Source organism: Pyrus communis, chromosome 10 (genome assembly GCF_963583255.1).
Source record: "Pyrus communis chromosome 10, drPyrComm1.1, whole genome shotgun sequence".
Classification (NCBI taxonomy): domain Eukaryota; kingdom Viridiplantae; phylum Streptophyta; class Magnoliopsida; order Rosales; family Rosaceae; genus Pyrus; species Pyrus communis.
Genome location: NC_084812.1, coordinates 9,416,579 through 9,430,384, shown reverse-complemented (window position 1 = coordinate 9,430,384; position 13,806 = coordinate 9,416,579). Strand labels below are relative to the sequence as shown.

At 37.9% G+C, this 13,806-nt stretch overlaps 3 protein-coding genes and 4 non-coding genes across 8 annotated transcripts; 6 read left to right on the top strand and 1 right to left on the bottom strand.

The window, feature by feature from the left end:
* Window positions 1–953: 953 nt before the first annotated feature.
* Window positions 954–1,039, top strand: LOC137749117 (small nucleolar RNA SNOR75). Its single transcript, XR_011070186.1, has one exon. It is a non-coding gene; the product is annotated as a small nucleolar RNA SNOR75 (small nucleolar RNA).
* Window positions 1,040–1,211: 172 nt separating this feature from the next.
* On the top strand, window positions 1,212–1,280 carry LOC137749108 (small nucleolar RNA Z105). The gene has a single exon (XR_011070178.1). It is a non-coding gene; the product is annotated as a small nucleolar RNA Z105 (small nucleolar RNA).
* Window positions 1,281–2,593: 1,313 nt separating this feature from the next.
* Window positions 2,594–2,667, bottom strand: TRNAV-AAC (transfer RNA valine (anticodon AAC)). Its single transcript has one exon. It is a non-coding gene; the product is annotated as a tRNA-Val (tRNA).
* Window positions 2,668–2,784: 117 nt separating this feature from the next.
* On the top strand, window positions 2,785–2,858 carry TRNAI-AAU (transfer RNA isoleucine (anticodon AAU)). The gene has a single exon. It is a non-coding gene; the product is annotated as a tRNA-Ile (tRNA).
* An 813-nt stretch (window positions 2,859–3,671) lies between these two features.
* Window positions 3,672–5,430, top strand: LOC137748280 (oxygen-evolving enhancer protein 1, chloroplastic-like). Its single transcript, XM_068488408.1, has 2 exons — window positions 3,672–3,991; window positions 4,515–5,430. The coding sequence occupies exons 1-2, from the start codon at window positions 3,749–3,751 to the stop codon at window positions 5,268–5,270; spliced, it is 999 nt and encodes a 332-aa protein (XP_068344509.1). The 5' UTR covers window positions 3,672–3,748; the 3' UTR covers window positions 5,271–5,430.
* Window positions 5,431–6,853: 1,423 nt separating this feature from the next.
* Window positions 6,854–9,250, top strand: LOC137748849 (CASP-like protein ARALYDRAFT_485429). Of its 2 annotated transcripts, XM_068489038.1 has the most exons (4): window positions 6,854–7,301; window positions 8,507–8,639; window positions 8,733–8,802; window positions 8,930–9,250. In XM_068489038.1, exons 1-4 carry the CDS (start codon window positions 7,171–7,173, stop codon window positions 9,019–9,021), a joined length of 426 nt encoding a protein of 141 aa, XP_068345139.1. In that variant the 5' UTR covers window positions 6,854–7,170; the 3' UTR covers window positions 9,022–9,250. The 2 variants fall into 2 exon arrangements, with proteins under 2 accessions (XP_068345139.1, XP_068345138.1); XM_068489037.1 differs by having other exon boundaries at window positions 6,856–7,301; window positions 8,733–9,247.
* A 1,010-nt stretch (window positions 9,251–10,260) lies between these two features.
* LOC137749061 (pentatricopeptide repeat-containing protein At2g22410, mitochondrial-like) lies at window positions 10,261–12,310 on the top strand. The gene has a single exon (XM_068489244.1). The coding sequence runs from the start codon at window positions 10,290–10,292 to the stop codon at window positions 12,279–12,281; it is 1,992 nt and encodes a 663-aa protein (XP_068345345.1). The 5' UTR covers window positions 10,261–10,289; the 3' UTR covers window positions 12,282–12,310.
* The last annotated feature ends 1,496 nt before the right edge of the window (window positions 12,311–13,806 follow it).

Below are 13,806 nucleotides of genomic sequence, written 5' to 3'. Positions count from 1 at the left end.
GATGACGCAACTGAGCACCTTACTCAACCTTGGGTTGTTGAGAACTTATATCCGAGCACCCTACCTGTCAACCTTTACGTTCCTTCATAGGCCTATGTTCCCTTGTCTAGACTTGCCTCCTCTATTCCTGGGACCTCGTGCCTTAAAGCTATTAGTAGCCAACTTGCCCTTTGGTGCTTAGAAGTGCTTTATGAAAAACACTTAGCTTGACTACTAATAACATAGACTTCTTGAAGCACTTGACTTACTCTTTCCTTTGGACTTGTGTCCCTATGGGTCTATGTTCTTCTAGGCCTGTGTTCCTTTGGGGCTTGTCGAGGTCGGAAAGAACCATCTGTTAACAATCATTCTAAGTGTGTTTTAGAACCCAATAGAACTTTTAAATTTCTTAACCTAACATGATTATAAATACTTTTAGTGATTTGAAAGCGCTTTTTTATATTAAAGTGAACTTCCAAACATGTCTATGTCTTCATGCAATAACGTGTGAACTCCACCTCGTCGATATTTAAGCCGAACCATATCACGCGAGTGAAGCCCAAAGTCCAAAGTCCTCATGTTCGGACAAAGCAAAGCCCAAGTGTCCTCATATCAAAACCAAGGCCCATGGGCTATGACTGCGCTCTATTCAGCCGAAATGATGGCCGATTCGTAAAACCCCCCAACACCGAAAACCCAAAACCCTAACCCTAATTGAGCCCTATAAAAACAGCACAAGAACTGGTTCACGGAGACCCATCGCAAGCAGTCGAAATGGCAGTCCCGTTTTCTTCCTTCTCCTTTTCGCTTCTTCATGGTCATTACTCATTAGGTTAATCATTCTGTTTTTTATTCTTCTGTCGATTGTTTGTTCCGTATTTCTCAAAAAAAATCTTCCTTTCTTTTTTGGTTGGTTTCTTCCTTCTGAAATCTTTATTTATTTATTTATTTTTGAATTTGTTATTTGGGGTTTTTCTCATTGATGATCAACAACGATGACGAGTCCGATCCATTCATATATAAAATCGTGACGACAAAACGAGGCATTTGTCTGAGAGATGAACACCCAATTACCATTTTTTCCATCTTTTTTTCTGGGATTTTATTAATTTGTTTGGTTGGGCTTTTGAGAGTAGGCATGTGTGTGGATGATCCATTCGGCGTTCCCTTCTGAATTTATCTGGGTTGTGGTTGATTTCTTGGTGTTTTTATTTTTTTCGTTTTTGAAAAAACAGGCATGGTGATGATGTGTATTTATCTGATTTATTGTTGATGAATTAATTACCTCCTACTCATACTGAATGCCTGCTACTCAAATTTTAATTTAATTTTAAGTAAAGTTTTGATCTTTTTTTTCAAAATTGGGTGAAAATTGTTTTTAGTTTGTATTTCTATTTTAATTTTGGGTTGGTGTTCGAGTAGAATTCTCTTTCCTACTATTATAGTTCTCTTTCATTCCCTTTTCTCATATTTTTCTTTTTGTTTTATTTTTTTTATATAAAAAATTAAAATAAAATGTAAACGTGATGTAATCATAAATGTTTAAATAAAAGGGGACGGAAAGAGAGAGATTAGGATGGAGATAACTCCATTTAAGCATTTGAGAGAGAGAAGGGTGATGAGGTAGCAATGATGATAAAACTCAATCCACAAGTCTAGTGTTCATTGAGGGAGCACCCATGATATTGTTTCAAGCACTTTTGAGCTTCTCTATCATCTCTCAATTTTTTGTGTCTGTTTTTTCTTGTTTAATTTCTTAATTTCCCCCAAACAATACCAAATCTGGAGGATGAATGCAGAATTAATGCAGTAATTAGGTTTAGTATTGCCATGAATTCGCATTAGCAGCATTTAATTGCTACAAAATACAAAATTAATGCAGTAATTGGGTTTGGTATTGCTATGAATTCTGAAAATAAAAGGATTCTGCCGATATTTAACTGTGGACTTCTGACAAGTGATTTTTACCAATAAATACGAAACCTTTTGGAAATAATTGAAGGTGTTGAAAGAATGCCACAATCCATATTTGGAACAACTGATCGGTCTAAAGTATCTAAAATATAGATTGGATCCCTGGGACCTCAGAAATCTGCGAGCTTTGAAATTTCGAAAGTGGTTTTCTCCATTAGGGGAAAATCTTGTGGAATATGAGGAGTTGATTGATATAGTTGCAGTGGTGGATCCACCAAAGAATCAAGTGTTATTAGGGCAATTTTGATGTCCTCCGACTCTCGGTGTGTATCATCTGTTTGACAAAATGCTTGAATGAAACATTAAGCTGTGAACGATCTTGAACTCCTGGAATTTAAGCTGAAATATGACATGTTATGGCAAATTTTGATGGATTTTCCATAGCATAAGTTGAATTGGAATGATGACAATGACAAGGGGCACTGAAAGGATATCTGAAATTTTGGATGCCTTGATTGATCTTTAGAAATTGAGCAAAAACTGAAATATCCATTCTTTTGAATGTCGGAAATTTAAACAATTCCCTGCATATTATAAAAAAAAAATGGAGAAGAAATTATATATTACTCACAGCAGACCACACCTCAAAAGAACAGAAGTCACACAAAAAAAAAAAAAAAAAAAAAAAAAATCAAGAACATGGCTTCGCCCGGGTTCGAACCGGAGACCTTCAGTGTGTTAGACTGACGTGATAACCAACTACACCACGAAACCTTGTTGGCAATTCTTTTTCTAAAATGCTATTTCATTGTACTATTAAGTTCTGTATCTCAATATCTGTTTTCGGTACTCTTTCGTCTAATACGGATAATTCAGAAAATTGAACAAGATGGCCTATTAGCTCAGCTGGTTAGAGCGTCGTGCTAATAACGCGAAGGTCGCAGGTTCGAGACCTGCATGGGCCAATTTAGTTTTTACGATTTTCGGTTTTTAAGTCTGACATTCGAGAGAGCGAACTTTTTAAGGTGGCAAGTTCGAAACTTCTATGCTCTTCTTTTCTTTTGGGGGTTTTAATTGGATTAATGTCACATCCCCCTTCATTGATTGAATTGTTTTAGAGTCTCTAATAGTATCTTCTTGTTTTTGGGAACAAGTGAAGTTACAGCGATAATCTTGAAGGATATTTATTGATCACACACAGTACATGTGTCTTTAAAGTTTACAAAGAAATTTTGAAAACCAAATACTATTATGACGATAATGTTATCCTAATTCTCCCAGAAAATTGTGTTTTGCCGTTAATTATGTTGATGAGATCTTGTATATTCCTTCCACTTGAACATGATTCAGACCCTAGATGTTAATATCTAATTGTCTATCTGCAGAATAGATCTTAGATAATGATACCTAATTGAAATTGAGAGTGAAACAAAAATCTTTAACGTAAAATCCTCTAACTTTTTCATTCATTATGTGCTAGTAAATGTTAAATATGTCAAAAATTAGAGCGACACTCCTACATTTTATATTGTCATTCTGGATAAGTAACCATGTACTAAGCTTAATGTAGACAAATAAAACGTTCAAGTTTAGAACCTATGGAGTAGGAGGCCAAGGATATATGAACTTGCTTGTCTGACCACTAGTATGATAGTATCTTTATCCCAAATGAAAAACTTGCCACTTGGCTTCCAACACATCCAAACCCTCGACCTTCATACCACCAATCACAGCAAGCCTTATCCTATCCATTTTATCTTACTCCCACCAACTAACTCCCCATTTGCCACACAAAAACGCTTCCAAATACTCAAATTATTGTGTGAGAGATCACAAAAAAATAGTGAACACAACCATGGCAGCCTCCCTCCAAGCAGCTGCTACGCTTATGCAGCCAACCAAGGTCGGCGTGTCGGCGAGGACCAGTGTGCAACTGAGGTCCTCTCAGAGTGTCTCCAAGGCCTTTGGCTTGGAGCCATCTGCTTCTGCTAGGCTCACTTGCTCTTTGCAATCTGATCTCAAGGACTTGGCTCACAAGTGCCTTGATGCATCCAAGATTGCTGGATTTGCTCTTGCTACTTCCGCTCTCGTCGTTTCGGTATGACATGCTAACTCCATTTCACTCCTTAGTTTCTTGCTTCATGTGATTGAAATTGTGGTGTACAAGTAGAACAATGACTAAGTTGTTTGCATTTGTACTTTTGTGAATTTATGTTTACTAGTACTTACTCGTTAATATGAACTATAGTTAGGCAGTAAGTGGAATAGTTGAATACGCAATTGTGTAGCAATATCGACATGTTCTCCATTAATTTGTTGGAATTGGATTGTCTCACCAGACAAGAGTAATGTTCATTTTAGATATATGACATGTTATGTTGTTTGGATCACAATCGGAATCGCATATCAATTGTACGAATGCTCATCTAATAATTGGGACTGAAAACCTATCACACATAACGCAGCATCACTTGATTTTATGTGGTATGGATATAAATATCACCATTTCAAATTTAGATTGACAGTTTGACAACAACTTAGGTAACGTGATCATCGGATTCCTTTTTATTATCAAGTAAGATTGACATTTGGTCATTCTTGGCCAACACTTTGTGTTTCAGGGAGCAGGTGCAGAGGGAGCTCCAAAGAGGTTGACCTTCGACGAAATCCAGAGCAAGACCTACTTGGAAGTGAAGGGAACAGGAACTGCTAACCAATGCCCAACCATCGACGGAGGATCCGAAGCATTTGCCTTCAAACCCGGCAAGTACACTGCCAAGAAGTTCTGCCTAGAGCCAACATCCTTCACTGTTAAGGCAGAGAGTGTGAGCAAGAACGCTCCACCAGAGTTCCAAAACACCAAGCTCATGACCCGCCTAACCTACACCCTTGATGAGATCGAAGGACCTTTCGAAGTTGCTCCAGATGGCACCATCAAGTTCGAAGAGAAAGACGGCATTGACTACGCTGCAGTGACAGTCCAGCTCCCGGGAGGCGAGCGCGTGCCCTTCCTCTTTACCATCAAGCAGCTGGTAGCCTCTGGCAAGCCCGAAAACTTCACAGGAGAGTTTCTAGTACCATCATACCGTGGATCCTCTTTCTTGGACCCCAAGGGAAGAGGAGGATCCACCGGTTATGACAATGCGGTCGCACTGCCGGCAGGAGGCAGAGGAGACGAGGAGGAGCTGGCAAAGGAGAACACCAAGAATACAGCAGCATCGAAAGGGAAGATAACACTGAGTGTGACAAAGACCAAGCCTGAGACTGGTGAGTTGATTGGGGTGTTCGAGAGCCTTCAGCCATCCGACACTGACTTGGGAGCCAAGACTCCAAAGGATGTCAAAATCCAGGGAGTTTGGTATGCTCAGCTTGATTAGTTTCGTTTTCCTCTATGTATTAATGGTGATTCTGGGTTTCAGATTTTGCTATAAATTAAAAAGGTGTTGCTCAACTCTCTTTGTAACCCAACTGAACAACAAGCACTGAGATCACTCAGATCATTATCTTCTTGTATATTATCATGCCTATTATCTTGTATGTATTATCTTTCTTGTATATTATCTTTTAAGGAGTCAAACTTCTTTGACGGTAAATCATTATACGTCAAAATTTGACGTGCGCAAAAACTGTTTCTTTTGGAGATGCGCCAGACAACGATTTGCAGCGAAAAAGTAACGAGCGATATTGATTAGAATAAATTATGGCCATCGACATGATCTTTTTACGCTAATGGCTTTCTCATGTCCTTTTATTTGGTTGGTGAGCCACACAAATTTGACATTTGGACTGAGCGGCATGCATTTGGTAGTATTCTCTTCATGATTGTCAAACTTTTAAAAGAAAAAAAAAAAAAAAAGAGTGATTATAATTCTCTGTGTTTTGTATGGCAAAACTTGAAAGTAATTATATTATATTCATATATGAAATAATATTTAAACCCTCTATGAAAGAGACCATTGAACCATGATATTTGGGAAATTATTATATATTAGATTATCTTAAATCAAAAGCAACAAACATTTAATTAAATATTAATTCTTCAATGAACGTTGTTTTCGTCTCAATTTTTATAATATTACTAGTAAAATGATGTGGTTTGGGTAAAAAGATAACATGTTGACAATGCTAGATTCATGTAGACTTTAAAAATAATAGAGAAGAAAAACTAAATTAAAAAAAAAACAGTTTAGTAATAATTTTTTTGTCGCTCATAAGTAGAGGGTTAAATTTTGACTTACATGAATGATAAAGATGTATAACATCAATGTTAAGTTTAAAATCTAATTATATTTGACTTATCGTCTTCTTTCACTTGTAAATGACAGTAAAGTCATAAACCAACTGGATTGTGTTCATGAAGATTAAATACATGTTAAGTGAGAAATGAAGTTTGTCAAGTTTCATTTGAGCTTTGTACTACTTTTTGGTTCTTTTGTATCCAACATGTATTAAAATACACTCGGCAATTAATCATGCAAAATAAAACAAAGACATATAATAGCAAATTTAAGGTCAATTCCCTTACTTTAGATGCTTTGATTCAAAGAACCTTATTGGGGGAAAATAAATAAATAAATAAAGAGAAGAAAAAAAACATTATTTTTATCCCCCTAATAATTTTTGTGTTTTGCCCTAATGGTTGAGAAATTACTGATACATCATCGCATGCCAATGAAATAAAAATATATAGATAAAATTTACATATGTTTTTATTTCATTGGCATACGAACGCCACTATGATTTTATATCTATGTCATATAGTCACTCTCGATGATTAATTTTTTTTTAACTTATTTAGGATTAAACCCTAAGTAAATAAAAATATAAAATTCGCTTATAATAATAATAATAATAAATAAATAAATAAATAATAATAATTGAAGTGGGATGAAATGGAGGACAAGATGCCACACGCCCTACCTGCCGGAAAAGAACATTAAACTACTTATGCCCAAATGAAGGAGAAGATGCCAAAGCCAACGCCAAAAACCCACCAAAACTGCGTACCCTTTACGTCCCTCTCACTTTTCTTTTCTTTTCTCCCAAACACTCCTTTTCCTTCACAATTCACCACAACGATTCACATTCCCATTACCATTCTTCCCACCAGAGCAAGTCCTCCTCTCCCCCTTCAAAACCCAGTTCCCATATTTCCCCACAATTATTTGGAACTCCACTTTCGTCACAATTATTTGGTCATGTGGCTGAGAAGAATTGTTCTTGAATTTCGTTTACCATGAGGAGTTCTTGTTGCTGGTGCTGCATGCAATTGCAAACATGGATGAACTGCCGGGGTCGTTGGGAACCAGCGCCAGCTTGGCTCTGCGATTCGGGCAGGCCATCTTCTCCACTGCCTCCCTTCTCTTCATGTGCTTGGACGTCGAGTTCTACAGCTACACTGCTTTCTGGTACTTTCGAATTCTTCGAATTTGGAGTTTCTTAGTTGAATTTCATCCGACCCTTTTGTGATTTTGACTTGTTGTTCAATACCCATGTCTCTGTTTCTGAATTTGATGGCAATTCTGTTGTGATTTCTTGGGCTGGATATTGACTTTTGGCTTTGTTAAGAACTGGAAACTGTGTTTCTGTAAAGATCATATGGAGATTGAACTCGTTAAAATTTAACATATTCTATACATGCAAAAGATTATAATAATATATAGTTGGGCTTACTGATGAAGAATCTTCAGTATATGCTATTGTTTCTAAGTTTCTCCTAATTGAGCAACTAAATATGTTGGAATTTTTGTAGAGAATGAACTGTTTAGGACTCTGTAATTCACTATCGAATTTTCTATGTCGATGGGAAGGTTTACTTTGTATGTTTGTTTGAATCAAACCTAGAGATTATGTTAGTTCTAGTTTTTAGCAGCTTTGAAGTCATTAGAACATTGTAGAGCATCAAAACTGCTTCTTGATAGAATTAACTGGTTTTATGGCCCGTAAGATGTGAATCTTGATTCGAAACAAAAAACTCTTGAACAGAGAATTGGAAGCAAAATCTTTCAGCCTTCAAACATTATAGTGTAAACTCTCATGGAAATGAAAAGACTGTAAACTCTCATTGTAGAACATTGTAGTATCATCTGCTCTTAGTTGACTTTTTTTCCTTTTTCTCACAAAGCTAATTTTGCACGTCTGTTTTTGTTGGTCATTGACTTAGTCTTTAAGAATTTATGCTCTAATGATATGTCCAAAGAAGTCTACTGTGTTCACCTGTATGTGTTGCTTCCATTGCTCCAAATGTACTTCCAATCAATAACCTCACCCTGAACTTGGCCTTATTGGTGTGTCTTCTCGAACCTGTAAAATATTGCCATCTCTAAAAGTCTTCTGGTGAAGAGCTAGAAATTTTAACAGTTGAGAACTTTTCAACTTCTAAAACCTAATGAATTCAAGTCACTTTTCCTGCAACGTTTGTTTCTTCATGTGCTAATCTGTAAACTGAAATGATTCTATGGTGCTATTTGAATTGTCCATTATAGCCATTATCAGATTTATGTTGTCTCGGTTATTTCACGTTTGCAAAATGAAGGAGATGAAAATGCTCAACGAGAACTCTTTCAGTAATATATAGTAGTAACTCTTACCATTGCTTGTGTTGGCGTTGCAGCTATTTGGTGACGGTAATGGGTTTGGTAGTTCCGTGGAGCATGACATTGGTGATCGTTGATGTCTACTCTGTCTTCTTTAGATGTTTGCCTCGTCGACCAAGAATAACTACAGTAATTATTTTAGGAGACTTGGTATGTGTTTTTGTCTATAAACTTATTTATCTCATTAAGAACAAATTCATCGTTTTCCCAACTTAAGAATATATTATGTTTGTTTCATTACAGGCGTTGTCGTATCTCTCACTCGCAGCAGCTTGCTCGACGGCTAGTACCACAAATCTCCTACTTTATCTTGGTAGATCCTACTGCCCCGCCAAGTTATGCACTAGATATCAGTTATCTGCTGCGATGGCTTTCCTTTCTTGGTTTCTTTCACTAGGTTCCTCTCTATTCAATCTTTGGCTTCTTCCTTCTTTGTAAAGGTCTTGCCGGCTGTTGTCGTATACAGAAAATGAGCTCCGCCGAGATTGAAACAATCCTGTCATATGCAGAAACTTTGAGGAGATACAAGTAGAGTCGTTCTGATATGAAGCTTAGAGAAATGTATATTACAAAGTTGTTTTGTTGAGTTGTATTTTATGAAGAAAGAATAAGTTTTTCAAGTCACTTGTAAATGCAAGTGACACCTGTAACCATATTTGCAAGAAGCTTTTGTTGAAATATCCCATATCGACCATATCTTTGTGAAAATAAGGGTTTAAATACCCAACTCTACTCCAACTAATACTGAAGCCTTTTTTGTGATAAATCCCCACACCTGTCGGACTGTGCAGGTGGTAATTAACAAGTTGGGGACAATACTAAAGCCTTCTTTGGCCCGTCTTTCTTATAATTTTTCATGGTATCAGAGCCAGGGACAATGATGGTGGGTCCCTTGGCCTCGCGTGTAGGGTGAGTTCCCTTGACTTCACGTCCTACGTGTGACCCACTAATTGATTCCACGTGAAGGGGTGTGTTGAAATATACTCCAAGATAGTGGGTCCCTTGGCCCCGCCTGTAGGGTGAGTTCTCTTAGCTCTATATGGTTGCCGATGTGTGAATCTTCTACGTGTGACCCAAGACCCACTAATTGGGTCTCACATGAGGGGGCATGTTGAAATATACTCCATGATGGTGGGTCCCTTGGCCCCATGTGTAGGGTGAGTTATCTTCGCTCTACGTGGTTGCTGATTTGTGGATCTTCTACGTGTGACCCACTAATTGGGTCTTATATGAAGGGGCGTGTTGAAATATCCCACATGGACCGTATTTCTGTGAAAAGAAGAGTTTAAATATCATAACTCCACTCTAAATAATACCGATACCTTTTGTAATAAAATCTCAACCTGACGAATTATGTAGGTGGTAATTATCAAATTGGGGACAATATCAGTGTTGTTGGAAGTGGACCTTTAGCCTGTCGCTCTGATAATTCAACATGTTTACATATGGGTCATTTGGTTTAGAACATATAACACTAACATTATGAATGGCACCATTGTGGGTTGCACTTTCTTTATATTTAACATGTTTGGTTATTAGACTGTCAATTTAAATCGTACATTCAAATAAAAATTAATAATATGGCTTTGTTTTTTAGGCGATATTCATTTTAGTGAAGAAGGATTCAAATTAAGCTTGCACAATAATCATTCGGTTATAATAATTAGATATCAAATTTAATCATGTGAGTTTGGAGATCTTCCATACAAATTCAAGGCTGGTTGTTTTTGCAACAAGGTATTTTTCAACCCAAACAAAAAACAAGGTTACATTTACCTCCAAACCAAAATTCCAACGGCCATGTTCTTCACTCCCAAAAATCCGACCGTTGCTTCCCGCTTCTTTCACTCTCTACACCCCACTCTCCCTTCAAAGCCCACCAATTTCGCCCACAAATTCAAAAACTCCACTCACCAAACCCTGCACCTTCTCCTTGAGCAATGCTCCTCCATGAGAGAACTCAAACAGCTCCACGCCCAAATCATTCTCCACAGCCTCACAAACGAAAACCTCACGCTCGGAAAACTCATATCATTCTGCTCCGTCCCCGATCCCAGAAATCTCCACTACGCCCAGCTTGTGTTCGACCAAATTCCTGAACCAAATAAGTTTATGTACAATAGTCTTATAAGGGGTTACTCAAATAGTGATGACCCATTTAAGGCTTTTTCACTCTACTGCCAAATGGTTGGTTCAGGTCTTTCACCGAACGAGTTCACGTTGCCCTTTGTGCTCAAGGTTTGCGTGGGACAGTCCGCGTATTGGGAAGCCGTGGCTGTTCATGGCCAGGCTATTAAACTAGGAATTGGGTCTCAAGTTTGCGTGCAAAATGCCCTTATAGCTGTCTATAGTGTTCGTGGGTTGATCCGGTGTGCTCAGAATGTGTTTGATGATATGTCTGAGAGGAGTCTGGTTTCGTGGAATTCAATGATCGGTGGCTATGCTAGAATGGGTTCGTGCAAGGAGGCTCTGTTGTTGTTTAGGGAGATGAGAGATTTGGGGGTTGAGCCTGATAAGTTTACTTTGGTTAATTTACTCTCTGTTTGTTCACAAGCTTGTGATTTGGAATTGGGAAGATATGTGCATCTTTTTATTGAGGTTAGTGGGATTGAAATTGACCAAATTGTGAGAAATGCTCTTCTGGATATGTATGCCAAGTGTGGGCATTTGCACTTGGCACGAACAATTTTTGATCAAATGACTCACAAAAATGTGGTTTCCTGGACGTCAATGGTTAGAGCATACACTAAACATGGGCTCATTGAATTTGCCCAGGAGTTTTTCAACCAGATGCCACATAAAAATGTGGTTTCTTGGAATTCACTGATCTCATATTATGTCCGGGAAGGCCAGTGCAGGGTGGCTTTGGATCTATTCCAGAAAATGCTTGATTCCAGTGTGGTGCCTGATGAGGCTACCTTGGTTTCCGTCCTTTCAGCCTGCAGTCAAATTGGCGATTTGGTCATTGGAAGGAAAACCCATAATTACATTTGCAACAGCAATATTGCACCCAGTGTAACTCTTTTTAATTCCCTTATGGACATGTATGCAAAATGCGGTGCTGTTGAAATTGCCATGGACATCTTTGTTCTGATACCAGAAAAGAATGTAGTATCATGGAACATCATTATCGGGGCCCTTGCATTGCACGGTCGTGGATCAGAATCAATCGGGATATTCGAACAGATGCAAGCAGGTGGAATCTGGCCGGATGAAATCACCTTCATCGGACTGCTTTCTGCTTGTAGTCACGGTGGTCTTCTAGACTTAGGGAGACATTACTTTGAAAAAATGAAGTCTACTTACAGAATATCACCTGAAATTGAGCACTATGCTTGCATGGTAGATCTGCTGGGGCGAGCGGGACTTTTAGAAGGAGCAATGAGGCTGGTAAGAGGAATGCCAATGAAGCCTGATGTTGTCATTTGGGGTGCTTTACTTGGTGCTTGTAGGATCCATGGAAATGTGGAATTGGGAAAGCTGATTCTAAAACAGCTGTTGGAGTTGGAACTGCATGGTTCTGGGCTTTATGTACTTCTAGCAAACATATTTGGGGAAGCGCACAGATGGGAGGATGTTAAGAACATCAGGAAACTAATAAAAGACGGCGGATCCATGAAGAGTAGAGCAGTGAGCTCGATTGAAATTGATGGCCGTGTTTATGAATTTACGGTTAATGACAAGAGACATGAAACTTCAAGCAGGATATACTCGATGCTTGATCAATTAACAGATCATCTGAGGCCTACTGGGTATGCTCCAAGTGCGATTTTGGATATTGAAGAATTATAGTTCTGCTGTATCTGTAAGTTAGAACCGTTACACTCTGATAATTATTTATACTTTTAATTGTTTTGATATGAAGTGACTTGCAAGAAGCCAATGCCTGCTTCTGTTTTCCATACCAAACCCAGTCGGGAGAAACTCACCTTAATTAAAAATAACTATGCTTTTAGAATTCAAGACAAAGGTTTGTTTAAATGTCAAGTCATTAGCACCGCCTGACCGACGTTACAAGTGTTGATCTAATTTTTGGTTACTTACTTTGACAAGGTCTTAGGCAATAGAACTGGAAACTTACTCCTTTCAGTTCTAAAGTTGAGTGTGTGAAAGGTAAAGGTGCCAAGAAAGTAACTTGCAACTGATAATATGAAACTAAAAGTATCATTGAAATTCTAGTTGATCTAAGTAGGATATACAGCATATGATCATCATTGAAATTATAGCTAACATGAAATTTTACTGCAACTTGAAGTAGGATATACACCTTTTGACCACGGAGCAAGTAGAAATATCTTCTACAAAAAGGTTTCTTCCTTTCAGGGCGTTGATTAAGTGTACGAAACAGAGCTTGAGCACCTGGATTTAGACTTCTATCTAGTTTGAGAGCATGTCAACCATGCAGAAAGAACCTAATACCGACTGATGCATCATGGTCGTTGCTAATAGGTTACTTGGTGAGTTCGAAAATTGTAAAAAGTACAATGAAAATCCTTAAAAAATACTACTGTACGAACTGTTAGGGAGTAGTGAAACTTGGAAGGATCAAGGATGCACACCGAACATGCAGGTCGCCTTGTTTTCGTTTTTAACCAGCTATGGCCACTTCTTTCTGTATTTTTTTTCTTGAGAATAATAATCTGTTTTCCTTTTCATGTCTTCAGAACTTCATGTCAAACTGCAGCTAATAGGCATATATATGTACGGATGGGAACAACTAAAACTTCCATACAAGTTTCATTGAATCGAATGTAGGGAATACAATGAAGTATTAACAGTAATATTTTGCTCATTTTTATGCTATCCAATTGTAGGTAGATTTAGTGATTTACTGAAATATTTTTGGATTAAAGGGCATTATCCAATCCTTTTGCTGCAGTTCAACAAAAAGGACAAAACCCAAAATCCAATCTTGCAAGGAAAGAAGAAGGAAAGCCACATCCAATCCAAGGTATCTCATTTCTTCTATATTTTTAATGATCTCAATCGTCCTGTCGAATTCATAGGACGAGTAGAGGACAAAAATTCTTTGTATTTGTTGAAAATTTGTTCAATTATTTCGTACTGCATTCTTTGTATTCTTTGGTTATGCAGATTGCAGAACCAATTTGACCAAAGCTCGAGTCTTTCCAAATCTTAAGGAGCTAAGGAGAGGTGGGGCCTGACAGCCATGCATGGATAAAGTGCTCTGGATCAAGTACCTTCATGGTAATGACCTTGCCCTACTTTTTTTTATCAACCTTCTGCAATCTGCACTGATAAAAATAATGCTAAAGCGATATGTTGTCCAACCTTTAAAATTGTTGAAATCTAACAT

What these genes read in the sequence shown, in the direction of transcription:
- LOC137748280 (XM_068488408.1), top strand. Translation starts at nt 3,749, where the DNA reads ATGGCAGCCTCCCTCCAAGCAGCTGCTACGCTTATGCAGCCAACCAAG. An exon ending in CTTCCGCTCTCGTCGTTTCG is followed by an intron (nt 3,992 to 4,514) that starts GTATGACATGCT and finishes TTTGTGTTTCAG; the next exon opens with GGAGCAGGTGCAGAGGGAGC.
- LOC137748849 (XM_068489037.1), top strand. Translation starts at nt 7,171, where the DNA reads ATGGATGAACTGCCGGGGTCGTTGGGAACCAGCGCCAGCTTGGCTCTG. An exon ending in TACAGCTACACTGCTTTCTG is followed by an intron (nt 7,302 to 8,506) that starts GTACTTTCGAAT and finishes TTGGCGTTGCAG; the next exon opens with CTATTTGGTGACGGTAATGG. An exon ending in TAATTATTTTAGGAGACTTG is followed by an intron (nt 8,640 to 8,732) that starts GTATGTGTTTTT and finishes GTTTCATTACAG; the next exon opens with GCGTTGTCGTATCTCTCACT.
- LOC137749061 (XM_068489244.1), top strand. Translation starts at nt 10,290, where the DNA reads ATGTTCTTCACTCCCAAAAATCCGACCGTTGCTTCCCGCTTCTTTCAC.